This window comes from Poecilia reticulata, linkage group LG9 (genome assembly GCF_000633615.1).
Source record: "Poecilia reticulata strain Guanapo linkage group LG9, Guppy_female_1.0+MT, whole genome shotgun sequence".
Taxonomy (NCBI): Eukaryota; Metazoa; Chordata; class Actinopteri; order Cyprinodontiformes; family Poeciliidae; genus Poecilia; species Poecilia reticulata.
Window position 1 is genome coordinate 32,344,195 of NC_024339.1, and position 26,395 is coordinate 32,370,589.

General features: G+C 41.8%; 3 protein-coding genes across 7 annotated transcripts in view; 1 reads left to right on the forward strand and 2 right to left on the reverse strand.

Moving 5' to 3' along the window:
* Positions 1–3,734, reverse strand: part of dmrt1 (doublesex and mab-3 related transcription factor 1) — a 29,022-nt gene extending 25,288 nt beyond the window's left edge. For all 3 annotated transcript variants that reach the window (XM_008419378.2, XM_008419377.2, XM_017306468.1), the window contains exons 1-2: positions 3,446–3,734; positions 1,237–1,411 (exon numbers count right to left, since the gene is read on the reverse strand). In XM_008419378.2, the coding sequence (XP_008417600.1) occupies positions 1,237–1,411; positions 3,446–3,670 (400 nt within the window). In that variant the 5' untranslated portion in view covers positions 3,671–3,734. The remainder of the gene's footprint in view (positions 1–1,236; positions 1,412–3,445) is intronic.
* Positions 3,735–5,140: 1,406 nt separating this feature from the next.
* On the forward strand, positions 5,141–14,046 carry LOC103470741 (uncharacterized protein C9orf117 homolog). 2 transcript variants are annotated; one of them, XM_008419385.2, is made up of 9 exons: positions 5,141–5,335; positions 6,835–7,094; positions 8,336–8,489; positions 9,821–10,088; positions 10,164–10,285; positions 11,088–11,238; positions 11,418–11,557; positions 12,312–12,455; positions 12,592–14,046. In XM_008419385.2, the coding sequence occupies exons 1-9, from the start codon at positions 5,193–5,195 to the stop codon at positions 12,743–12,745; spliced, it is 1,536 nt and encodes a 511-aa protein (XP_008417607.1). In that variant the 5' UTR covers positions 5,141–5,192; the 3' UTR covers positions 12,746–14,046. The 2 variants fall into 2 exon arrangements, with proteins under 2 accessions (XP_008417607.1, XP_008417608.1); XM_008419386.2 differs by having other exon boundaries at positions 11,421–11,557.
* The window catches only part of kank1a (KN motif and ankyrin repeat domains 1a), a 50,532-nt gene continuing 37,734 nt past the window's right edge, over positions 13,598–26,395 (reverse strand). For both annotated transcript variants that reach the window (XM_008419382.2, XM_008419384.1), the window contains exons 3-12: positions 22,952–25,540; positions 20,557–20,682; positions 19,552–19,660; positions 19,018–19,221; positions 17,939–18,026; positions 17,251–17,470; positions 15,865–16,007; positions 15,341–15,541; positions 14,287–14,385; positions 13,598–14,210 (exon numbers count right to left, since the gene is read on the reverse strand). In XM_008419382.2, the coding sequence (XP_008417604.1) occupies positions 14,148–14,210; positions 14,287–14,385; positions 15,341–15,541; positions 15,865–16,007; positions 17,251–17,470; positions 17,939–18,026; positions 19,018–19,221; positions 19,552–19,660; positions 20,557–20,682; positions 22,952–25,540 (3,842 nt within the window). In that variant the 3' untranslated portion in view covers positions 13,598–14,147. The remainder of the gene's footprint in view (positions 14,211–14,286; positions 14,386–15,340; positions 15,542–15,864; positions 16,008–17,250; positions 17,471–17,938; positions 18,027–19,017; positions 19,222–19,551; positions 19,661–20,556; positions 20,683–22,951; positions 25,541–26,395) is intronic.

The following is a 26,395-nucleotide window of genomic DNA, read 5'->3' on the forward strand; positions in this document are numbered from 1 at the left end:
TTAYGTTAGCTGAACAGATCAATATGCAATGTGTACCGTATCTGACATACATTAAAGATTTTATTTCACCTGAAAAGGBTTTTTACTAAACTGTAATCGTGTTAGCCACGCTAGCTTTTACTAAACTGTAATCGTGTTAGCCACGCTAATCGTGTTAGCCACTCTAGCACTGAGTACAGTGTATCAGGCCTAGGCACACTCAATTTGCCAACAGAAATCACTGGTTTTAAAAGTAACCCTCAAAACCATGAATGTCCGACTTATCCAGCCTTGCAAGAACAATAGGCATCAGTGATCTTGTCCACGGCTATATTTATGCTGAGTGTGTGAGGATCTGCTGTTTTCCTCATCGACCGGTAGCTTTTCGCTTTGATGCGCACAATGTTGGAGGCATCGCGTGGCTAAAACACCTTGATGTCGTCCAAAAAAGATGACATGAACTTGTTGGTTCCTCTGTCCATTGTCGTGGCTCATATATTGTGAAAATCTGGCAGAAATGCTAAACTAATCGACTCAGAAATACTCTGCAGAGAGTCAGTCGAAATGAAAGACGCCATGTTTACATAGAAACTAAGCACCGCAGGCTTTGTGAGACATGCAGCCACGTGGGATTTTAGAGGGCGTTTCTGGGCGGAGCTTGGTAAGGTCCATTGTCACCCCTCTTTTTTAATTCAACACATTACCTGCAATGCTTCTTTTCCAACATATAAAGTTGAACTGGAAGACAAAATTATGCCAGATCGAAACCTTAATTTTAGCAATATATTTTTGAACACAATCAGTGCTGCCACAGATATTGACACCCCTAATGAGTCCTTTAAAATAAATTTAAATGCAGCACATATTTTTATTTTTAATGGGATAAAAACCTCTAGGAGCTTCTGAATAGTTTGTTTCTCTGGGGTTGAAATATGATGGGACACCATCAGATACAGGCTGGAAAATGAGCTCAGTTTATCTTGCAACCACAAAAAGTGAAGTTCACTGTTAAAGAGTGACATTATAAGGGTTATCATATCTCCATAGCAACCATTAAAAGCTAGCAGAAAACAAGTCTTTTCTGTCCTACCACCACAAACGTGAACATAACAACGAGATTTCCTCCAGTGTATTATAAGCCTGGCGGGCCACCAGGCTTTACTTCTTCCCTCACCAGAATAAGCGTCGTTTGTTTCTTTATTATAAGTAAAGAAACATTATAAGCCAGAAACGGTAAATGATAACACAGATGCCCACCTGACACAGCGAGGGATGAGTGGCTGAAGTTGGTCGATGGACTGGATCGGCCCTCCACAGAGAAGAGGCAGTCGGCAGCAGCTTCGTTTTTCACCATCACATCAGGGCCGGACAGATTGACCGGGGCACTGATGCCCAGCTCCTCCTCCTGGGCCTGCTGCCTCCTCAGAGCAACCTGAACGGGGAAAAGATTGATTAGAAACCGTCTGGTTAGAAATGTTGCCTTCATTTCTTCATTATATTTCAGAACAAATGTAACATCAGTTCTCCTTACTTATTTTAAATGCTCACTTTAGATAAGTCAGGAAATAACCGTGAAAAGTTAAAGGTATATATTCCCCCATTGAAAACATTGACTACAAACGCAGAGGAAATTTTAGAAATACAATTAATTTTTTTTTCTCAATGGGAAATTAAATGTTACTGGTGTTTCAGTCTGTTTTTGATTTAAAAACTACTGTAACAAAGATTTGCAGTGATAAGAAGTAAGCACTATAGTTAGACATGTTGCAATAAGCAATAAATCAATTAACCCCACGATAAATTAAAACAAACTCAACCATTTCAATTTGGATGGCTTATTGCTTTTCTCTTTCTACCAAAAACTGGATGATAAAAGTCTTCAGTCTCAACCAGCTCTTTATTTAGATGGGCAATTTTGTTTCCAGAAACCCATAGCTCATTTTATTTACTGTTTTTGTTGTTTTGTTTATTTATTTTTGATATTTAAAATGTCCTCCAGTTCCAGTGTTAAATATTCATTAGAATTTAAAGTTCATAGGTTTTTGAGAATGCCTCATCCATTATATTACTTTAAAATGGTCTCAAAACAACATTATTGTTTATAGCAAAAACTTCTTGGACAATTTATCGTCCAGCAAAATGTGTGTGGTGTATTTCTGAACGGAGCTCCTGGTGTAAATTTCCATATGAAAAAAAGGGAAATTATCCATAATTCAATCATTGCCGATTGTTTATGTGTCTTTAAGAGTAATTTTTGGTTTTAAAGCTGATTAAGACAAGTCATTAGAAATGTATTATAATCGTTAATTATGAATGGACTGTTTGCAACATGTTGCTTTGTAATAATCTTGTAATATGTGTAAAATATATGCACAGCTCATCTTTGATACACTTAAAAAAGCATTGCCACAGTAACAAAATAACTGTGATAAAACTTTTATTTAAGTTATCCAATATAAACAGATTTGATCACTTGATTATAAATTTTAGTCTCTTTGATCTTATAATGTTGTAACTTTTTAAAATGGTTTCTTTTACATACTTTAAATATTTAGTTCTTTCAAATTAAATATTCTGTGTTGCCATACAACTGTGGCATCTGAACTTTTTTCCACATGAGCCAAAATCATCAAAATGAAAAAGCATAAAAAGTATAAACTCTTCAAGGTATATTTTAGTAAAACAAATAGTCATGTTTGAGGACCAGGGATGTGTTTTGTAGGTTTGTTCCAATTAAAAGAAACGCCTATAGTTTGCCATTTTTTGTTTTTTGGTCTACTCTCAGCAATAAGAGTGGATTTTGGTCTCGCTTTTTAAAAAATATTTGCCATATTTAGCAGCTAGTGAGTCAATTAAATGAACATATAAGAGCAGTCAGTATATATTTATGGTCCAATTTACAAAAAATTAATTATTAAAAGATTAATACTTTAATAATCTTAACATTCTAAGATGTTAATAAAAAATATTTTATTAAAAAAAGTCTCTCCATTGACCACAAAATCATTCAACGTCACAAATGGTCCGCAGGCCGCACCTCGACACCCCTGACATACAAACCGATTGTTTCTAAAACACCAATTAAATACCAAAACATATTAGCAAACAAAAATTACTAATCATTGTTACTTAAACATGTTAGAAAGTTGCCTGCTAAATTCATTTTAAAAAATATATATATATATATACAAAGTAGCTGGTTTGTTTTTGTTACTTTCCAGTTTTATATGAGTAAAATGTAGCATCGCGGCCATTAAAGGCTAGCTTCCTGGTTTAAAATCATGCTAATACATGTCGGTAAAAACATACATTTCCTCTGAAATGTTAGCGTTTTATTTTAATTAAAAACATAATAAAAGTGATAATAAAGTGATTTTAAACAAATATAATTACATTTAAAGAGTTAAAATTGAGGGACTACTTCGGGAGTGGTTAACGGCCGGCTGACGGTAGAAGTAACGGTTACCTGCGCCGCCATGACGCGCTGTCTTTGGGCAATCAGGTTGCATTTGGCACACTGGCAATCTCTCCAGTTGCAGAAGCGCTTGTGGCCCTTCAGGGCAGAGAAGAAGCCGTGGTTTCTGCAGCGGGAACATTTTGGCGTTCTGGTCGACTTGCGGGCTTTGGAGGGAGACTGCGGTCTGGATTCCTCTGGCTTGATCGGCCGGATTCTGCTCATGACGGCGGGCATATTTGGCTCCGGAGAATCGGCTAACTGGAATGGTCAAAGTGTTACAGTGTTTAGATTCTGCAGGCGTTCACTGGGTCAGTTTTATACTGGTGCCCGGATTTGAGCTCACAGCCCCTCCCATGAACATACTGGGAGAGGAGAGGAGCTATCAAATAAGAATAATGATGATAATAATAATAATAAAAAAACTAGAATAATCCGAAAATGTTCTTTATTTTCTATATCACTCTTTTCAGAAACTGACGCTCAGATAGTTTCAACACAAGTAGAAACTTGTAGTTTTTAAGAGGATGGCTTACAAATAACTACTAGTAAAAAGAAATAAAATCATTGTGTACAATGAGCCGAGGGTGGTAGACTTTATACTGCACCATACTTTTTACTTTTACTTGACTGAAAACTGAGTAAATTAACCGAATGGAATATACTCTGTTCTGTATTATTATTATTATTATTATTATTATTATTATTATTATTATTATTATTATTATTATTATTATTATTATTATTATTATTTCCACATGCATTCTTATTTTTACGTTATTTGTTTAATATTTTTGTCACATTTAAATCACTTACCATATCACACTTATGTACATTTGAGGAAGTCTCGTGTTTTTTCTATGACAGACTTATGATGAAAATATTCAGGGTTGCCTTTGATTTTCTTGATTTTATGTAAAATGTAGACATGTTCTAACTAAAACTAAGTGAGACATGGAATCATACTTACAATTTATGTTGAAGTGAGACATTTTGTTTGTACACAAACTTTGTTGTTTTAATATTATTTTCTATCTGAGCCTGATGTGTCATTTGGAGGGCAATTTAAAATACAGTGAACAGTTAATATTACTGGAAGTAATTACTTTGTTCTAAAACAGATTACATGTAAGTATTAGCTGAGGATGACAATTAAATCCAAGGAGGAGATGTAATTTAAGATTTATCAATAACAAAATACTCAACTGACCGAGACTCTGATCCTATTTATGTAAATGCTGTTTTTATTGCTCAGAATTTACCAAACCTTAGTCCACTAACCTAAATACTACAAAACATGTTGCGAGAGATGAAGAGAGGATAGAATAAAATGAGAAAAACACACAGCAGTCTGGATCATCTGGACAAAATATTCAGAGGAAAACAGAAAACCCCCTAAAGAGTATTTTACCTTCAGACACAGTCCTGAACAGTTGGGATATTCATTTAGAAATTAACGGTGTTTCCTGAACACAACTTGGTCACGAAAAACTATAGTGAGACTGAGTCGAAAAGACAAAAACATAGTTTGAAAAAACGCCTTTTGTAATAACAAATAGCCTCATAAAGATTTTTGGAAAGTATATATTTTTAAAAATCATATATTTTCAACAAAAATAGTCGATTGTGTAAATGATATTGTAAATCAGAAACGAAGCTAACTTTACCAGGGGTCCCTGAAGGCAGCGTCGCCTAGCAACGGTGGAGTTTTGTTGCTCAGCAGGGTTGGAAGGTTTTTAGCTAATCTTTAACCGACACAATGTCCAGAAAGAAGGAGAGAAAAAGCGGTGAAAACAAGGAAAAACTCAACTCCGCAAGTATCACAGCTACAGCTGGTTTCGACGAAAAAGAAAAGAGATTATATCTGATTCAAATCGGATATTTGAACGAGAAGCTAGAGAGGTAAGGCAAGAAACCGACGTCCATGGTTGCGTTTTAAACTGGAAAGTGAAGGTATATCTCATTTTATCAACAAGTCCAGACGTTTTTATGTGTCCGTGTCTTTTAATGTTAGTTTGAATTTAGCTTATTTAGAAGGACAGTTGACTTAATATACATACAAACAACCTTTTACACTATAATTGGGAGTCGTATATCTAAATCAGTTTAAAGCTCTTCAGTTTACCTTCAATCAATCATTAAGTTTAGTGGTTTTAACGTAATCTGAAAAGAAAAATCTGTAAAAGGTTTAAGGAAAAAAAATCGTTCATTTCTGTAAATACTGTTTCAAAGTAAATTTAATAAATGGGGGAACAAAAATTAGAAAATTATTTGTAACATAATCTGCAGGTTTACAATTATTTTCAGTTTCTGAGGAAATATAATTCCAAGGCTTTGAAATTTATTCTTCAAACTCCCTATTTCTCTTGGACAATAACTATGATGTGACACAAAGTACTGTTTGTGTTAGGTTCTGTTCAAAATGGGAAAGACAAGAGAACATGTAAAGTACACAACACTACACTGGCTCCCTGCAGCTCAAAGAATAGACTTTAAAATACTGTTAGTTTATAAATCACTGAACGGTTTAGCACCAAAATACATTAAAGTTCTGCTGTTGTTGTACCAACCATCTAGACTTCTCAGGTTCTGGTTCTGCCCTGCATCCAGAACCAGAACCAAACGAAAGTTCTGGTTCAGGTTCAGAACCAAAGCAGCATTCAGCTTCTATGCACCACAAATCTGGAACAAACTTCCAGAAAACTGTAAAACAGCTGAAACACTGAGTTCCTTTACCACCTGGTTAGAGTTGATTTGAAACGTAATTAATTACGAATTTAATGATGGCACCTGACTTAATGTCATGTTTTGATTGTTGATTCAATGTTGCATGACTCTATGTTTTTGTGTTATGTTGTAAAGCACTTTGAAATGCCTTGCTGCTGAAATGTGCTATACAAATAAAATTTTATTTGAATTTGAAATTTGATTTAAAGTAAATGTGATTTGATCTTTGTAAAGCAGGAAATTACTTCTGAAAAACAGCTACTCTGACAGATTTGCTCATATTTTTATAATCAGAGAAGTAACCAAAAGGTTAAAAATTAAAGGAACTATTGTCCTACTGATTGTTTTCAAAAACCTTGTTATTCTATTTACTTGTTTATTTATATATATTCAAAATTTAATTGCTTATGACTATATTTGTATTATTAGGTAAAACTGTGGATGGAGTAGCTTGTCGACTGGTTATCAATAAGGTCTAATCTATTCTATAAATGAAATTAACCTGAATGCAACCCAAGTGGACTGGGTCGCATTTGTAAAAATCCAATCTGTCGTCACATTAAAGCAAAAAAAAAAGGTTTTGTATCTGCAGTCAGGTAAGGAGTAACTCTGTAATGTGTGCAATTAATGGAACATTTTCAAACAAAGCAGTGGGTTTTATTGTGTTTTGTCAGGTTTCAGATGAAATGTGATGAACTTCAGAAGCAGAACCACATCCTGATCTCCCAGTGCGTGGACAAGAAGGACATCACAGCGTACCTGAAGCACTCCCTTTCAGAGAAGGAGGGGGAGCTGGCCGAGCTGCGGCAGCAGCTGGAGGGAGAGCGTCACACCTTCGTCCAGGAAAAGCGTTCCCTGCAGCTGGAGCACGGCCAGCTGAGGCGGGAGCTGCAGGCCCGAATCGATAAGCTGGAGGAAAAAAACGCGGCGCTCGGTGAGACTTTTCACTCCCTGTGGGAATCTGCAAGAGTGCCGTGGTGGTGTTGGCAGAATCCGTCCTCTCTCTGGTGATTTCCCCTCCGTGTCCGCGAGATAATTCAGGGTCACGTTCTGTTCTGTTCCGATTAAACTGGGAAAATGTAGCGAAGTTTCATTTTGTGAAGGCCAGTGCTTATGTTGTGCAGAAATGAGCAGTTTTTTAAAAAAATTAAATTTTTAAGAAAAGCAGCTTTTATCCGAGTTTTTCGTGAGGTTTGGTTCAACATTTGCACAGAATGAGACTTGATGGAAAATCAACAATTCAATGTTGATTTTCCATCAACATTGAATTTTTTTCAATTCAAGATCAATTGATCAAAGCAAACATAAACAAAAACAGATGAATAAAATAAGTCATAAAACCAAAGTGTTAACAGTTCAGTAAACTGAAATTGATCATTTATCGCAATAAATTTCTTTTCATGACAGGAATTTTGATTTATTGTCATCACACAAAATTTCAAATAATGATATAAAGAGGCCACAAAACTGAAAATATGATTAAATGCAGTTACTCTCTGCTGTTTAGTGATACAAATGTAACTTCTTTATGTGACTGGTGTCATATGTTTCTTAAGAGCCGTATTTGTATTTGTGAGACTATAATTGCTGTGACACACAGTTATAACCATACAGTTACCTAAAAAAGTAGTAATAAAACATTCTAATTAATCAGTAAAATGAAAAAGGTGAACCGATACTAGGGATGCACCGATTCACTTATATCTGAGAGTTAGTGTCAGTCGATACCGATCCGCTACAGAAAAACAAAACAGACATAAATATACCGAATTACACATTTATTTGATAACTCTGCACCAATACACCACACTTAAATACACCAATAGCTTCACAAGTTTGGTCAAACATCTAAAAACATCTTTCATTTGTTCAGTCAGAGCATCGAGGCGTTTAACAGCCAAATAATAAATAATAAACACACTGAAACCGACAGAAACGACAGGTTGATTACCTAAAATAAACCTTCTTTCAAATGGTTCAGAAAGTAAAATCAGGAATTCTAGATATAAAACAAATAAAGCATAGAAGTAGACTGACTAGAGCTGCGCTGATGGATCAGGCACATTGTCACCAATAATTAATCTAGAATTTTTTCGGACCGATACAGATATTCATGTCAGATTATTGCATCTCTAACCAAAACTTTACCAACTTTCTCTCTTCCTTTCCTGCCAGCGGAGAAACTTTGTGATCTGGAAGAGTTTCAGAGGCAGAAGGACGAGTTGATGAGCATCGGGGAGAATCTGGAGAAGCAGCTCGAACGTCAGAAAGAAGAACACAAAGATGAGATCCGCAACCTGGAGATGAAGGCGCAGCTGGAGAAGAGGAGGTTAAGATGCAGCAAATCACATGCTGCCGTTCCTGAAACACTTAAAATCCTGTAGTTTGTTCTCCCTTGACCAGGCTAAACTACGGCGCTTTGCAAAAGTATTCACATCCTATGGAAGCCTGTTTCCGCCACTCCGGCAAAAGAAGAAAAAATAAATAAATATATATATTTCTTTTACCAGAGTGGCGGAAACAGGGTTCCATAACATCCACATCTGGACACTTTTAACCGCTTTTAGAGTTTTGCCTTTATTCGTTCATGCATGTTTGAGAAATCCTTTAATCTTCATGGCAACAATTCAGCTGTGCAAAACGCCCGGGTGAACCTTCAGACTAGCCAGCAGCAATTAGCAAACACCTGGTGGAGCATCAGCTGAGCTCATTATAGGAGCTGCTGCTCAGAGCAACGCTGGTGGGAACAGGATTTACAGACTGAGGCCAAATTTCAAGGCATTAAATTGGAAGTAATATTTCCCAATTTAACACCATTTCAAAAACACAAAATCTTATCAAGTATCTGATTTATAGTGCAAATATCTTGGTACAGCTGAAATAAGACAAAAACTAACCTTTCTCCCAGAATTGGGAGTTTGTTTTAAGTAAATAATTCCTTAATATTGATGAAAACGTCCTAGATCCACTGGTTCACCTATTACAGGTTAAACTGTCTTGTAAGTGAAATAATCTGCCAGGGGAACTGGTACTTCTTTATCAAACTGAAGGAATTATTGAGTTAAAACAAACTCCTGCCTCTTGCTGAAAAGTTACCTGTGATTTAATTTTGTCTTATTTCAAGTGTATAAAATACTGGAGTGGGCTGCACAGTGGTGCAGTTGGTAGAGCTGTTGCCTTGCAGCAAGAAGGTTCTGGGTTCGATTCCCGGCCCCGGTCTTTCTGCATGGAGTCTCCATGTTCTCCCTGTGCATGGTGGGTTTTCTCCAGGTACTCCGGTTTCCTCCCACAGTCCAAAAACATGACTGTCAGGTTAATTGGTCTGTCTAAATTGCCCCTAGGTGTGAGTGTGTGTGTGCATGGTTGTGTGTCTCTGTGTTGCCCTGCGATGGACTGGCGACCTGTCCAGGTGACCCCGCCTCTCACCCGGAACGCCAGCTGGAGAGGCACCAGCAATCCTCCCGACCCCACTGAGGGACAAGGGTGCAAGAAAATGGATGGATGGATGGAAAATACTGGAGTTAGAAACTCAAACAAATATACTTGGCCTGGAAAACACATAATGCTCCATTTACAGGATACAAAATGTCAGAAACGTCCAACATTTTTAACGTTTCTGTCTCACCGTTTCCTCCAACTCCTCTTTTAACCTGGGAGAAGATTAGAAGAGGAGTTGGAGAGAGAAGTGGCGGCCATGTCGGCACAGGTCCAGCATCTGGTGGAGCAGAAGCTCCCTGAGGCGACCCGGTCCGTCCTGCAGGAGAACTCGGAGCTGCAGAGCCTCCTGGGCCGGCTGTCGGCGCTGAGCCGCTCCCTGCAGCGGGAAAACGCGGCGCTGAGGGAGAGGAAGAAGCAGCTGAGCGTCGACACGGACGTCCTGGAGGAAACGCTGCGCCGCGCGGCGCGGGCCAGCTGCGTGCGTCAGAAGGTGAGAGGGAGGTTTCTGCAGCGGCGTGCCGGCTGCCCATTCGGACCTCAGCAGTGCTGCTCTGCTGTCCTTCAGGACGTGCAGCAGCTCACAGGAGAGCTGCAGCGGCTGCAGCAGGACGACAGGGTCAAGCAGCAGCAGCTGCAGCGGATTCAGGCGGAGCAGGCTGGACTCCTGGCTGACATGGAGGCACTCAGGTCAGAATCCACAATGGTGACAAGGGCTATCACAATTAATCAATACATCAATTAATCACACGATAAATCAAAGTAAACTCAATAATTTCCATTTATATTCTCTTTTCTCTTTCTTTCTACCAAAAACTGGATGATAAGAGTCTTCAGTCTGGTGTTTTGGTCTCAACTAAACCTTTTATTGCAGGATCATTTTGTTTACAGTCTTTACAAACGCGGTAATTATTTGGTGTTTGTCATTTTTTAAATTTATTTTAGATGTTTAAAATGTCTTCCAGTTTCAGTCTGAAATGTTCATCAGAATTTAAAGTTTATTGATCTTTGAGAATTTGTTCTTGCATTATTATGCCATTATTACCATTATATTACTTAAAAATGGTGTTGAAACAACAACGCCATTTACTGAAGTAACTTCACTGCAAAAACACAAAATCTTACTAAGTATTTTGGTCTCGATTCTCATGCAAATATCTTAATACACCTGAAATGAGACAAAACTGACTCAAGTAACTTTTCAGAAAGACATATGAGCTTGTTTTCAGTCAATAATTCCTTAAAATGATGAAAATGTTCTAGTTCCACCTGCAGATTAATTATCTTATAAGAAGGGAAAAATATCTTGTTGGAAGTTACATAATCTGACGGTGAACTAGATTTTGTGTTTTTGCAGTGTAATGATTATCTTAGAGTTGGGAGTTACTGAAATAACTTTACAATAATTGTCTAATTTACTGAATGTAAATAAGTGGTGCTGTTGGGCGGCAGCACTAAAAGCTGTAATGGAAGAGCTCGGTTCTGCTTTCAGACTGGACCGGGCCGCTCTGTCTGCAGAGTGGAGCCGGAGCCGATCGGAGAGGAATCAGCTGCGGGTGAAGCTGACGGAGGAGAGGAGGAGGAGGAGCAGGATGAAGAGCGTCTTGCAGGAGGCAGCCAAGGCTCTCCGACAGGCCCTGAAGGTACCAGAGTCAGGATTTACAGAACCAACCAGAACTCCTGGTACCGTACAAAAACCTGGATCCAACCCAGTTATGGTCCATCTCTGTTCACCTGTTGACAGAAAATACAAAAATGAAGAGAATAATAAGAATAAATGATCTAAACCTGGCAGGATTATGAATAGTTTTGTTTCCATCAGCAGGCTCCAGCAGAGCAGCATGAAGGGGACAGCGCCCCCCAGTGGAGGCGGCTGCTGCAGAACCTGCAGGAGGTTCTGGACAGACAAACGGGAAGCGGTTCCTCTGCAGAGAGGCTGAGCGCGTCGCAGGCATCGCCACGGTAACAACACACGCTTTAACCTGCAGCTACACACAGCAGGTACAAACCACAAGGTTTGATCTCTGCAACTTGACAGGTTGATGTTATTTAAAGCTGCAGTGTGAAACTTTTATAAAAGATGTTTTTTTTATTATTATTTTCTACATATTAGTTTAACAGTTACCATGTTGTTACAGTTTAATACGAGGCAGATAATCTGAAAAGGTTCATCTCCTCCACAGCTAGTAGTACCGTCTTAACAAATGCACCAAAACCAACCAATCAGGGCCAGGAGGCGGGGCTTAGTGCTGTCAGTCATCCTCCTGTACTCATTGCTAGCTGTGCTAACAGCAGGAAAACAACTTACCAGAAAAACCGTACATCGGCCGTCAATGGCTACTATGCTAATTAGCTTTGGCATTCACAAGGAGGGTGATTGGCAGCGCTAAGACCCGCCTCCACGCTCTGATTGGTTGTTCCTAGTTAGCACTGGGAGAAAGCAGAGGAACTCAGATTATCTGCCTCATAACAAACTGTCACGACATGATAGCAATTTCAACAAATATGTAAAACATATTTATAAAAATTACACATCAAAATCCACTTTAGATAAATTATGATTCTCTTCAGAGCAGCAAAACTTCACAAATTTCTCCTGAAAACTGAGTTGCCAGTCAGGACTGATCCTCGTTCTTAATAAAAATGTTTCCTTTTTTCGGGATGAAAACCTGAAAGTTTTCCAGGCTGAATTTTGTCCATGTTTGCGTCTGAACAGAGCAGAAAGTCAGAGTTTCCAGTCCCAGCCGTCCCATCACAGAACCCGCGATTCCTGCCCGGTTTCCCGACCCGGACCGAAACCCGGAGGCGCCCTCTGCAGGTCGGGAGCTGCATCGTGCAGCTGCCTCCTTCCTCTGCACAGGTTCGTTCAAACAAAAACCAGTCGGTAGGAGACTCGGGTTTGTTTTAATTTTCAGGAACTTTTTTTAAAGCTACTATCAAACTTTAAATTAAAATGATTCTCACAAAGTGTTTAATTTGTCTCCTCTTTGACTCAGGAAGCCCACGATTCAGAAGAGCTCCAGCTCTGTGAACTTTTCTCATTCACCTGTGGGATTTCTGACGTCCAAACAGTCAAACGGCCAAAAGTTTCTTCAAATAAACCCGGAAAACACGAGAAAAGATTTAATCATAACAGAAAAATATATTTAAACAAAGAACGCTCCACCTGTTGAGATTCAGACCTACATCTGTAGGGTTTATTTAGTAAAAATATTTCTGCACAAAGTGATTTTCTTAACCTGGTTTTAAAGGGTTGCTGTTCTCCAAAATGTCTTAAAATACACCCATCGAGGGCAGAGGTGTCATAATTTGGTTTCGTAAAGATTTTAAAATCTTTTTTTTTTTTGAGCTGGAATGATTTGTAACACCTGATACCAAAAGTAATAAGTTAATTTAACTGTTTTAGGCTGAATCATGTAGGGAAACTAAAGAGAATATGAATAACATAAGATTATTGATATTATATAACAATAATTGATCATCAATAGATAATGTTTTATCTATTGATCACGTTTTTTATCGTAATGATAAAATGCCAATGATTTATTATGCAACACTTAACCTTTAAAATAATTCTCATAATTATTCAACTTCATCCATCAAACTAATTACCTAAACATATTTTTAAACAGATTTCAATTCCAGTCAGTTTTTTAGATGAAAAGTTTATCTTGTAAATCTTTGGGAATAAAAAACTTTAAAACATGACTCGAGTTTTTCTCCCTGAAACACTGAAGCAGTTCATTTGTTTCCTCCTGGATGCGTCTTGTTCCGTTTACCGTCCATCAAAAATTATGAAACAATTAACGACGGAGAGGAAATGGGAAATATTTACGCCAGAAACGCTTCAGGATCTTTAAGTTTGCATCTATTATCGCCATCTACTGGTGCAGTGCGGGTATTTCAGCCCAAATCTGACTTTTTACAAGAAAAATATAAAGATTATGAAATATGAACACTATGTTCACAGAGTTTATAATACAATAATTCAAACCAAACACACAGATTTTAACTCTTTAATCAATAATCATGGTTAAAGGCAACGTTTCAGGCACTTCAATTCTCACGTGAAGATGAAAGTCAGCACCTTAACGAACAACGTTTATATTACAGACGAGACAAACTGGTGAACGACTAGACTATGACCACCGTATGTACAATGAAATACATATCTGCATTAAAAACTATACTCTGATAAATATATAACTTCATGGATTGTTGAGGAGTATTAGGAAGTATTCAAAATACTGCAGTTGTAGAAGTACAGTTGAGTATTCAGGGGTTTGGGATGATGGGAATATTTCCACTCGAATATGAAAATGTGGATTTAAATGATTATCTGAGCTGAGAGAAGAAAACATTTCAGGCACAATCTGAAGGTTACATTCATATTCAAAGGGCACTTTGGACTCATGGAGGTGGAAAGAAAATATGTAGATAAATAGAAAAGGGAAAAAAAATAATCCAGGAATCTCATTGGTTGTCGGGATTAAGGGAGGAGAGGTTGTTCTGTGAGAACCAATAGCAGCGCAGCGTTGGTTGGGGTCAGGGGTCAGTCGAACATTCCCCTCCGCGTCGGGCTGGGCGAAGTTTTCCTGCCGAGTCGAGGCGTTCCCTGAAAGACACGGCGACACGAACGGGTCAGCGAGTCGGCGACAGGCCGTCCTGTAACCGTGGAAACGGAAACTCACAGGCGACTGGGCTTTGGAGAAGTTGACGTGGGCGTAAAGCAGCACGGCGATGTCTTTGTGTCCGGCTTCCAGGGCGATGGACAGAGCGTTACTCCCATCCTACAGGGAGGAAGGCAGAGATGTACATGTTTATATTATTTTAGAAACACTAAAATAAAAACGCTCATCAGTCTGAAACATTCTGCACTGTGCAAGAAAATGGGGGTATCTCCGTATCTTAAATATTCAGAATATTCAAATTTGTAGAAACATAATTTCTACAAATTTTGCTAAACATTTTAGCAAAATTTTTAGCTGTCAATGTTTCTACACTGTAAAAACACAAAATCTTACCAAGTATTTTTTGCCTAGTTTCTAGTGTAAATATATTAGTTCACTTGAAATAAGACAAAACCAACTAATTTTTCAACAAGTTTTTGTTTAAATTCAGTAATTTCTTAACTCTAATGAAAAAGTGCTAGTTCCACTGGCAGATTGTTTCACAAGATATTTTTCTCATGTCATCAGTGAAATAATCTGCTAATTGAGCCTGTAATTAATCACATTTTAATCAACAAAATAAGCAACATTTTAATTCAAAACCATTTTCCTACTAAATTATTGAATAAATAAACATTTGAGCTCAACAATGGAAATATTTATTGTTTTTAATCTGTTATTTGATCTTCAGATTGATGGTGAATATTTTATAAACATTCAGATTTCTGGTGTTGAACTTCTTTGAACAGATCTGGACGTTGATGTTAGCGTTAGCGCCTCTGCTGCTACTACATGTTTAGCATTCAGATGCTATTTTAGGCTTGAATAACTTTGCTAATATGCTAACTGCTTTTAGCACAACTTGAACATAATATTATTTTTGATCGCTTTTAGAAGCAGAAATTAACCCCAGTGATCCAAGAGAAGCAGTTTTATCGTCCGTCTCTGTTAGCCAATGTCACTGGTGCATCAGACTTACAGGCGTACCAGAAACACAATGCGAAGGTTCCGGGTCAGGACCTTTATGCGTTTTAATTCTCTGCAGGCTTTAGGCTCTGGGTGGAGTTTAACTCACGCCGTCGCTGAGCGTGGCGTCGCAGCCCGCCTGGCCCAGCAGCAGTTTGACGATCTCGACGTGGCCGTGTTCGCTGGCGCACATCAGCGCCGTGGAGCCCTCGTCGTCCTGGACGTTGACGTCGGCTCCGTGGGCCAGCAGCGCCCGGACCATGTCCATCCTGCCGTGACTGACGGCGAGCATCAGCCCCGTCTGACCGGCCTGCAGGACGACAAACGGAGTTTTAAACCCCAACCTGCTGCTGCGTCATTAACAAATGTTTCTAGAGGTCATCAAAGGTCAACCAACCCTCCTATATTTACAAAATCAAACTAGGCTACGGAGATTTAGCTACACAAACCAGTGCAAACTTAAAAAAGGTCACCTTTGGTGACCTCTGGAAACTTTTCTGATCTTAATTATCACGGCACACCCAAACGTTTGTGCTGCACAAACGTTTGACACCAACTTTGTTTAATCTGAATAAGGTGTTTAGGGTGGGGGAGATCCTGATTTCTCAAAGGTCGTGACCTCCAGTGACCCACCTGACTGGCGCGGGCGTTCACGTCCCCCTTGCTGAAGAGCTCCTCCACGATGGACATGTCCTTCGCTGTTTCCACGGCAGCCAGAGCAGCGAGCATGATGGGAGTGTAGCCGGCCTTATTCTGCTGGTTCACGTTGCACACGTCTGAAACGCACACACACACACACACACACACACACACACACACACACACACACACACACACACACACACACACACACACACACAGTCTGAACAGTCATGTCACATTTTACATTATTGATGTGAAACATGCGTATTGATTCTGCACCAGGAGAAATCAGACGCCGTAAATCAGGAAGTAAACAAAGACTGAAAATTATGACAATTATGAAATTAATCCAGTGTAGCATCACCTCACAATCTCGCCTCCTGGTTCTGACTTCTGTGCACAAGATGCAGTCAAAGCTCCAATAAACATGATTTCTACAAGTTCTGCTTTTTAAAAAATGTATTTACTTCCTTCATAAAATTAAAAAAAAAAACTAATTGTTTTTCAATAAAAAGTTTTGCCGCCAGGAAAATTTTTTATCAGCAATGGAAACTCTTTTTCCGCATCACACAAGTCCAATGATCAGCAACTGGATGTTGCTACTGGCAGAAACCACGAAGAAGAAGAAGATTTATCACGTGAATAAACTTATTTTCATTACCGTATTTCCCGCACTATAAGGAGCACCTTCAATGAACGGCCTATTTTAAAACTTTTTTCATATATAAGGCGCATAGAATAGACAGTTTGGGTAGCCAATTTGTTCTGTACTCTATTATTACACATCTACATCAGTAAAGAAATGGTCCCCAAGTGCTTTATATAGTAGTAGCTGCCCCAGTCACTGTTTCACTCAAGGTGTTGCGATATTGTGCCCAACTGCTTTCTGGGTAACAGACCAACCGACACGCTGCTGCCGCTGCAGTCTCTGTCTCTCTTTCCCCGCCCCCTGGCTTTAAATGTATTATCAAACTTTATTAACAAACCAGCGTTCTGACAACTATCCCAGCATGCACCGCGCGCTTCTTCTACGGGGGAAAAGGAAGTCGGCGGCTGCTTACCGTAGCTGCTAGACCTGTTGTGGCTCAATATTGGTCCATATATAAGGCGCACCGGGTTATAAGGCGCACTGTCGGCTTTTGAGGAAACTGAAGGTTTTTAGGTGCCTTATAGTGCAGAAAATACGGTAAGTTTCTTATTTAATGGAAACATCACAATTTGAAAATTGTGTTCCATCGACATTCGTGGAATATTGACAACGTTTTACACACATTTGTGATGGAAACGCAGCTAATGATCGTTTCTGAATGTCTTTATAGACTGAAGGTGTTTATAAAGTCTCACGTCTGCTAAGGAGCGAATCGTCTCAGCTCTCACCTGCGTCCAGCAGCTTCTTCACCACCTGGAAGTTGGAATGAGAAACGCTGTAGTGCAGCGCCGTGTTGCCGTTGCCGTCGGCCATGTTGACGACGTGGCGCAGCACGTCCATAGAGACGGCCTCGAAGGCGCGCAGGTAGTCCTCCACCATCGGCGCCAGCGCCGCCTTCTGGCTGGACGCGCGGAACCACTCGTGCTGCACCGTGTTGAGGCTGGCTCTCTGTGGAGGAGGACGGGTTACTGACCCGGTTCCATCTCAAGCTGACAGGTCAATCTATTTTATATGGACCTATTGCAGTGAGGCGCTGTGCGCACCAGAACCCACCCCCATGTCCCTGCTGGAGGGTAAAAAGCTGCTAGCTGATGACTAGCATTGATTTTAGCTATGATCAATATATTGCGCTAAATGTACGCATGATGCATAAAAGAAAAAGCGACACAGAGCTTTACTACTAATTGTCAACTCTACGACAACAACAAGGTTGAGAAAAAGTTTTAATTAAAGATAAGGAAGGAGAGGAAAGTAGGTCAGTTATGCTAGTTGTGCTAGCTTGACTTTGACAAACTTAACATGCAGATGTGCTGTGGAACTTTATCAAGTTTTTAACACAACATTCACTTTATTCTTGTGGATAAATAACTGAAAACCTGATAAAAAAAACTGATGGTAGAACTGAACGTTTCTCACCAGATCTTTGCTGCTCACTGCCTTCGAGTCGCTCAGGTGAGTTTTGAGAACGTCGCACGCTGCCAGCATCTTCTCACTCAGCTCATACCTGCAAAACACAAGAAAACGGTTCATCAACACCTGCATGGTTTATGTGTTTACATCCTACTTTCTAAATTATGGCAGATCAAAACCTGAAGGCAGATTATTTCAGCAACATATTACAGTTTGACTTTGTTAATCAGAAAAAACTGAGCAGTTTTCCGTGTTGACGTCTGATCAGTCTTTTATGCTAACTTCATCAGCTGCTTGACCTTTAGGAATCTATAATCACAGTCCAACGTCACTGAAGTCAATAAATCTTCAGCAGAAATTAAAGTAAACAAGTTTATGAAAGAGAGCAAGTTAATAAATCCAGCAAGAAAACAAAAATCACAGTGAGAAAAAAAATCACTGAAATATTGAAAACTGGTCGAGATGCACCAGAATTTTTCAGGACTAAAACATCCATCCATTTTCTAACACCCTTGTCCCTCAGTGGGGTCAGGAGGTGCTGGTTCATCTCCAGCTAACGTACCGGGCGAGAGGCGGGGTCACCTGGTCAGGTCGCCAGTCTGTCACAGGGCAACACAGAGACACACAACCATGCACACACACACTCACACCTAGGGGCAATTTAGAGAGGCCAGTTAACCTGACAGTCATGTTTTTGGACTGTGGGAGGAAACCGGAGTACCTGGAGAAAACCCACCATGCACAGGGAGAACATGGAGACTCGATGCAGAAAGACCGGGGCCGGGAATCGAACCCAGAACCTTCTTGCTGCAAGGCAACAGCTCTACCAACTGCGCCACTGTGCAGCCCAGGACTAAAACATTTAACCAAAAACCCAACAGAAAATTTAATGACGAAATGATCCCCGTTTATGTGCCAAAGCATTTCAGCCTCACAGTGGATCAGGTTTCCTGTTGGTTGATGCGTTTATAGACTTTGTGACTTTTTAGTTTCAATTAAATTAAACAGGAAAAGACATTAGTTTGTGTATGTGATCAGAAATAATTGATCAAACTGTTTTGATCAGATTCGTCTCAGTGACCGACCTCTCTCTCTTCTCGTTCTCTGAACCTTCCTCTTCGTCCTTCATATCCTCATCCTCGGCTCCCTCGTTCTGGAACTCCTCCCCGATTCTCCTTCCTCCCACTTCCTGGTACTCTTCCTCCTTCTCTTCGTCCCCCTCCTCTTCCTCAGACCCAGAAGAGCTGCTGTCCTCAGAGCTGGACTCGTCACTCGATGTAGTTTCATATCTAGACCACAAGGGGGCGAAAAAGGATCAGATTTTATCACCTGGATGTGAGTTTAAGAGAAAAGAGGATCAAAAACGCAGAGGTGGGCAGATTACACAAACTGCATCTAAGAGAGAGAGAGCACTCCAACATGTTTCACTCACGTAAAAGGACAAAGTATCCGTCCAAGAAATTCCTCAAGCCAAAAAGTTAAGAGTAGAAATACTTCATAAAACTTAAGATGAATAAAAATACTCCTAAAAGTAATTTTTTTCTAGAAAGTTACTCCAGTAAAGGTAACTAGTTACTCTCCAACTCTATCAAACAGGAACGGCTGAACGTTTCGCTCACCCTCCGTTGACGCCAACAAACTGCAGGTTCTTCTTGGTGCCGTTGGCGTCGGGGCGGCCATCTTTCTTCTTCATGATGGATTTCAGGGTGTTCTGACTTCCTGGCTGACCTGCAGCGAGGAAAACACAATCCTTTAGACCGGGACAGAACATACACGTCATTTTAAAACTAAAATTACACAAAATGACTCAACAATTAATCAAGCATGAACTCTTCTAATTAAGTAAATAATCTATTTATTTATTGTAAGAATCGGGTTGTAGAATCCAAACTTCAAATCGTTTTTGTTGTTAAATAAAAGTTTGATCATTAATCTGAGCTCAACTGAAGAAAACTGGGAGCATCTGAGTGGCGATACAAAGATCTGAGAAAAACCAAAAATACAGAGAGAGAAACAGAGAGAGAGAGAGATGAAGAGAGAAAAAGATGACAGAAAGATGGAGAGAGAGAGAAACAGAGAGAGAGGAGATAATCTCTTGTGTTTTTCCTCTTTTCTGCTGACAGGGATCAGCAGAGGCTGCAAGTGTGGAGCATCAAGTTACAACATGAACCAAGAGTGTGTGTGTGTGTGCGCGCGTCATTGGACTCGTTTGCCGTGTTTTGACAGGTGTAAGTGTGAGCAGGTGATGTTTGTTCTTCCTCATCTTTTGTCTGCCGTTTATCTTCAGATTACAGTGAGGTGAGATTAGATTACAGATTACAGCAGTTATAATCTGAGCCTCCAGGAACAAAAACTATCTGACCGATAAAACACACACACACACACACACACACACACACACACACACACACACACACACACACACACACACCAGCTGGTGGAGAAGCTGCATGACGACCTGAGGGAGAAGATTCCCTGCTCTGATTGGCTGATTATCAGATTTAAATGGATCAGGTTTAGCCTCAAACCTCCAGAGGGCGCCGTTAATAACCATTAATTAATAGATACATTTATTTATTTATGGAGGAATGGATGGGTGGGTGGACGGACAGACGGTTCTGTACCGTGCAGCGCCGTAGACATCTGCAGGTCCATGCGGCTCTTCTGCTCCGCGGCGCTGATCTGCTGCGGTGAGTTTTCAGGACGCTCTGCAGCCTCAGCGTCTGGTAGCGGCAGCATCAGGCTGCGGTCTGACGGCAGACAGAAACTTTAAAAACTGATCCAGGCTAACGATGAAAACATCTTGTTTTTGTTTTTAATCGCTCAGATGTTGCAGCTGAACACAGAGGAAGATTAAAAACAGAATCACATGCAAAACAAATATAAACAGCATTTAATCGCCTGACAAAACTAGCTCAATAATTTCCATTTGATGATTTATTGTTTCTCTTTTCTACCAAATTCTGGATGATTTTTATAATAAAAAAACATCCAGAAAAAACTAAATAAAACTGATTGCATTTTATTATTTAATGCAGTTGTTAACAGCAGCAGTTAATAAAACGGTTGGAATTACAGCTTTTTTACTCCAGAGCTGTTAAATCTGGTGAACTTATTTCCTTCGGAGGGAACGGGTCAGTCACTCAGAGCTCCACAGAAGCTGCAGAACCCGGTCAGGAGTGGTCGTTACGTAACGCACAGAGAGCCATGAACCAGCATCAATAGGGAGGTGTTAGCCAAGGCGGGGCGGCCCACAGAAAAAAAAACACAAAACAAACAGGAGAGCGATTGGTGCAGCGCCGCCGCCGCCGGCCGCCTGCAGCAGTGAGCTCAGCGCTAGGTCTGGTCCAAAACCCCGCTGCATTTTTTTTTAGGGTCAGGGATAACTTTGGTCTGTCTGATCCAATCAGGATTATCTTTAGGCCTCGTCTGAACACGACCAGAACACTTCATGTCATGTTGGCTCCTCGCTGCGCAAACATTCACATTGGGAAGATTATTATTCTGGAGAGGAAAGGTCTGCAAGCCAAATATGGAGGAGAGGAAAAAACCCAAACAAGTCGGCCGAGCGGGATCAGATCGCGTCGTTAACGGGTTCTTCAGCTGGCGGTAGAGAGAGCGCCTTCATACAGAGACTTTACGGGCCAGGAAACGTTCACACAGCAGCCGAATGAAACCCAAATCAGATCATTTTCCACAAACGTGACTCAAATCGAGGCCCGTCACTTTCGCTGGATTATAAATTCTCCCAGAAGTTATTGCAATAAACAGTAAAATTGTTGATTAGAGACCATTTTGAAGTAAAATAATGCAGAAAATCCTGCTAAGCCTGGCGGTAGAGGCCTCTGTTACCCCTTCACCAGTTACCCCACCGGGTTTCTGGCTTCTGAAAATAATGTTAAAAGTTGACAACAAAAGAAATAACAGCAGTGGATTCAATAAAATGAGTCTTTCTGCAGTCATCTTTTTGAATAGATAATTATCTACCAAGATTACTGATGTTTTATTATATATAAATGTAGCTCTTTGCTATACTGGTGTGGAAAAAATAAAATAAAATAAAACAGCCTGAGCCAGACTTATAACACTGGGGGAAACCCTGATAACGGTAATGACATAACAATAAAAATGCAGAAACTCATTCTCAAAGATCAATAAACTTTAAAGTCTAATGAACATTTAACTCTGGAACTGGAAGATATTTTAAATATCCAAAATAAACTGAATTGTTCAAAAGCGGCCATTTTGAGAAACGCTGCAAACACTGGACCCAGAATGAAGTAGTTCGCACTACATGCCTCTTTTGCCTGTTTTCCCTGTCTAAGCTAGATGGTTTAGATTTAGTTACCAGACTCATAATAGAGTTTAATTATTGTTGTTTCAGTTGTTTTGGTCATTTATTTTGGATATTTCAAATATTTTCCAATTCCAGAGTTAAATGTTCTGAAGAAATTAAAAAAATGTTTATCTTTGAGGGGGTGGACTTGCATTAATGTCGCCGTTATTAATTAGTTTATTATTAGTTCAAAATGGTGATATTTTTACTTATTGCAGTTTTTTCTGCGACGAAATATCATCCAGCAAAATTTGTTATGGTGACAGGAAAGAAATCCCAATAAAACACAAAGATATTTGAGGTTCTAATGAACGTTACACAAATCACTGTGGTAGAAAATATTCAGCCACATTTATTTATTTATGTATAACTTTAATATGAAGCATATTTATTTATTTCTGCATTTATGGAACTAAAACACTGATAGGAAAGAATCCTGTCAGCCTGTAAATGTTTTATTGTTCTGAGATATATTTAGAGCTTCACCAGGCCTGTTAAGTCACATTTTGTGTGTGTGTGTGTGTGTGTGTGTGTGTGTGTTTTCAGTTGTCTGCCCTTGAAACTATGCCTTAATTGCCTGGTATGACTGTCAGCCAATCATAAGCCGAGCCACATGTTGCCCTCGGAGGGAGAGGAATGCTGTGTTTGGAAACTGAAGTCAGGAGAATGTGAAACATCCTCACCTCTGCAGGAGTCCGAGTGCAGCGCCAGGATGTTCTCCGCGCTGCCGTACTTCATCACCGTGTTGATGGATGACAGCGTGCTGACCAGCTGGCTGCTGATGGACCCGAACTGGGACTGTGGCTGGCCGAACGCGTCCGCCAGCTCGCTGTAGTTCTCCGCGAGCAGCATCTGCTGCTCCTGCAGCAGCTTCTGCACCCTCTCTATGTAGTGGTCCAGTCCGACGCCACCTGGTGGCGGCGCTGCAGCGGCGGCTTCGGTCTTCTCCTCTTTGCTTGGGGCTGAGTCGGGAGGCTGAGAAGGACCACATGCGATGTTTCTGGTTTTTAACCCAATCAGGAAATTGTCGTGGATGCTAACCGGGCCGACTCCACACTCTTTGGTTCTGGTCGGGTTTGGTTTGCTGGGAAGCGACCCGACGTCGCTGGTGGTTCCAACAGCGACGGACCGCGTCTTTGCCGTCGTCGGGGCGTCTTTGACAAGCCCCTCCCCAGCAGCCACGGTCCTCGTCTCGGGCGGCGCCGTGTTGGTCTGCTTGTCGCAGCTGCTCCGCTCCATGTCCGTGGACGAGTCCGTCACCTCGGCCGTTCTCGTGTTTGTGGACCTGCTCTCGTATTCTGTGTCGGTACCAGTCTGCTGTGACGCCGAATCGGGAGCAGCCATAACGGCAGAGTCCATCGTACCGACAACATCCGGGTCGGTTCCTCGCGACACAAACGTCTTCACAGGAGTGACGTTGACGTCCACCGAGCAATCCCCGCAGCCGACTGATCTGGACTGCTTGATCGGCTCCACTGCGGTTCTGCAGAAGCCCGGTCCGTCCAATGACTCCTCAGTGTTTACTCCCGCTTCAGAAATACTCGGCTCCATGCCAACCTGCCGGTGCCTCGTCTCCACCCGTCTCCCCACGCATTGGTCGCTCACCTCCACCCGTTGATGCACCACCCACTGGTCCATCGGGAGGTCGGGTCCGGTGGCAGTGCTGTGCGCGCTGGGCTGGCAGGACACTCCCACCGTCTGGGTCTGCAGGCTGAACTCCAGATGCTCGCCCACTCCCTGGCTGCGCATCTGGACTTTGGCTTCCACCGAGGCGTTGTACGTCTCCGGCCTCACCATCAGCCCCTTGTCGGCCTTCTTCTTGCTCGACCCTCCGGCGGCTTGGAGCTCCAGTTTGAGCTTCCCCATCTCCATCTCATGGGTGGTTTCTTTGAGCTGGACCTCCAGGCGGTAGATCTTCTCCTTCAGAGCTTCGATGGTTTGCTGTTGAAGCTCGATCTCCTTGTCTGCTTCACTGGTCACGCCCAGCATGGCCTCCGTCACAACAACTCCGGCGCTCCGCGTCTCTAGCCGCTCCGTCACCACCCCCACATCCCGGAGACGACCGTCTTTTTGTGGTTTGCTTAGCGAACCCGAAAGATTGTTCATGTTTTCTTCTGTAACTACACCGATTGACTTCTGGAGGACTCGTTTTTGCAGGTTTTGCGGCTGAACTTCAGCAACGTTATTCTCCTTGGTCGTCTTCTCCAGAGCCTGGACCTCAGCAGCAAGTCGCCTGAACTCCTCCAGCCGCTGGGCGCTCTGCTCCTGCGCCTCGGGCTCGATGATGCGCAGCTCCGTCTCCTTCTGGATGGATCCGGAGTTCTCCATTTGGTCAGCACTGCCCACACTGTAGGAACGCTTGCGGAAGCCACCGAGCCCTTGGGTTTTACTCTGAGCGGCCAGCTGTCGTTTCTCCTCCTGCAGGACGGCGATCTTCACCTGCAGGATAGGAATGGATTTCACCTGCTCCTCCAGCTCTTTTAGCCTCTTGAGGGCCACGACCATCTGCTCTCGGATCTGCTGCAGGTGCAACGGGCTGACGTTGGTCACCGGCGTGGCGACGCCTGAGCTCATGGGGCTGTGGCGGATGGAGCTGCCTCTGGACTGCGAGTGGTAGGGGTTATACTCCCCATTAGAAAGGCCGTTGATGGGTAGAGGCTGGTGGGTGCTGGGGGAGATCTGGCTCGTCGCGACTGAACTCGAGTAAGACGACAGGGAGCTGCTGGAGCCCATTCCACCAAAGCTGGCGAGGCGACGGCGGGGAATCAGAGGCTCGTTGTGTGCTTGGACGAGCAGACGCTCCTGCTCGAGACGACGGCGGGTCTCCATGAGCGTCTTTTCCACTTGGGGGTTGTGACGAGGAGCAAACCTGGGGGAGGGGGGCGGGAGAAGCTGCTTCTGCTCAGCCAGGTAGGACTGACCCAAAGGGACGTCACCGGTCGCCCTGGGGAGCGTGGGGGTCAACGCAGCGGCGTCCGGGTGCCGTGAGGTGAAAAAGACCGGAGACTGCTTGCCGTCGCTGTTGGAGGAGGACAGGGAGTCCGTGGAGGTCCATTCAGGCCGCGCGCCGCCCCCCGCAGTGCTGCCCCGAGGCGTTGCCAGAGGTCTGGCGGCTTTGGGTTTCCTCTGGATGCTCAGCTTCTTAATGGTGTTGCCCCTCTCGATGTCGTCGACATATTTGAGGAAATCCAGGTCTAACTGGTAACCGTAAGGAGTTTCCACGTAGTAGGAGTCCTTCTCATCTCCGGCGCCCGGGCATGTTTGTGCTCTTTCTGGAAGAGATGACAGGGACACGTTTCAGCTTTTCTCAAAATCATTTAAAGAAAGCTCAACCTTAACATTTTAGCAGCAGAAAAAGTTAGTTTCGCTAACCCTAAAACGCCAATAAACAATAGTTCCACTGATGTTAAAATTTCACACCAACACAATATTTAGCTGAAGCTAACGCTAAAGCGCCACATCAACATGGTATTTAGCTGAAGCTAATGCTAAGGCGCTAACTTCAACTCAAATTTTATCTGCACCTGAAGACAACAAAACTTGAGGACCAATTTAATTTTGATATTATAATTTACGTTCTATAATTCCCTCAGACATTGATTATTATCTTGTTGTCTGTGTTTTATTTTATTTAATACTTGAATAATTCTCAACAGTCGATAAAATTTCAGCTGTTGAACTTTATCCAACTGAAAGTTTACAAATCAGCCAAGTAAATTAGAGATTTGGAATTTATCCAGAAAAACTTAATCTGAGGGAAGCAAAGTGCGCTAAACGTTTTCAAAGCTGAAAATGAGACGTTTCTACAGCCAGACGTTTCCGCCGCCAGACGTTTCCGCAGCCAGACGTTTCCGCAGCCAGACGTTTCCNCAGCCAGACGTTTCCACAGCCAGACGTTTCTACAGCCAGACGTTTCCACAGCCAGACGTTTCCGCAGCCAGACGTTTCCACAGCCAGACGTTTCCACAGCCAGACGTTTCTACAGCCAGACGTTTCTACAGCCAGACGTTTCTACAGCCAGACGTTTCTACAGCCAGACGTTTCCGCCGCCAGACTTCATTTCCCACCACTAGGGAAACTTTTTGAACTTACTTTGACATTTAACAAGTCATTTCAAAATATTCTTT

Excerpts from the sequence above, each read along its gene's own strand:
- LOC103470741 (XM_008419385.2), top strand. The coding sequence starts at position 5,193 with ATGTCCAGAAAGAAGGAGAGAAAAAGCGGTGAAAACAAGGAAAAACTC. Across the intron at positions 8,490-9,820 it reads GCGCAGCTGGAGAAGAGGAG|ATTAGAAGAGGAGTTGGAGA; the intron begins GTTAAGATGCAG and ends ACCTGGGAGAAG. Across the intron at positions 12,456-12,591 it reads TGCCTCCTTCCTCTGCACAG|GAAGCCCACGATTCAGAAGA; the intron begins GTTCGTTCAAAC and ends TCTTTGACTCAG.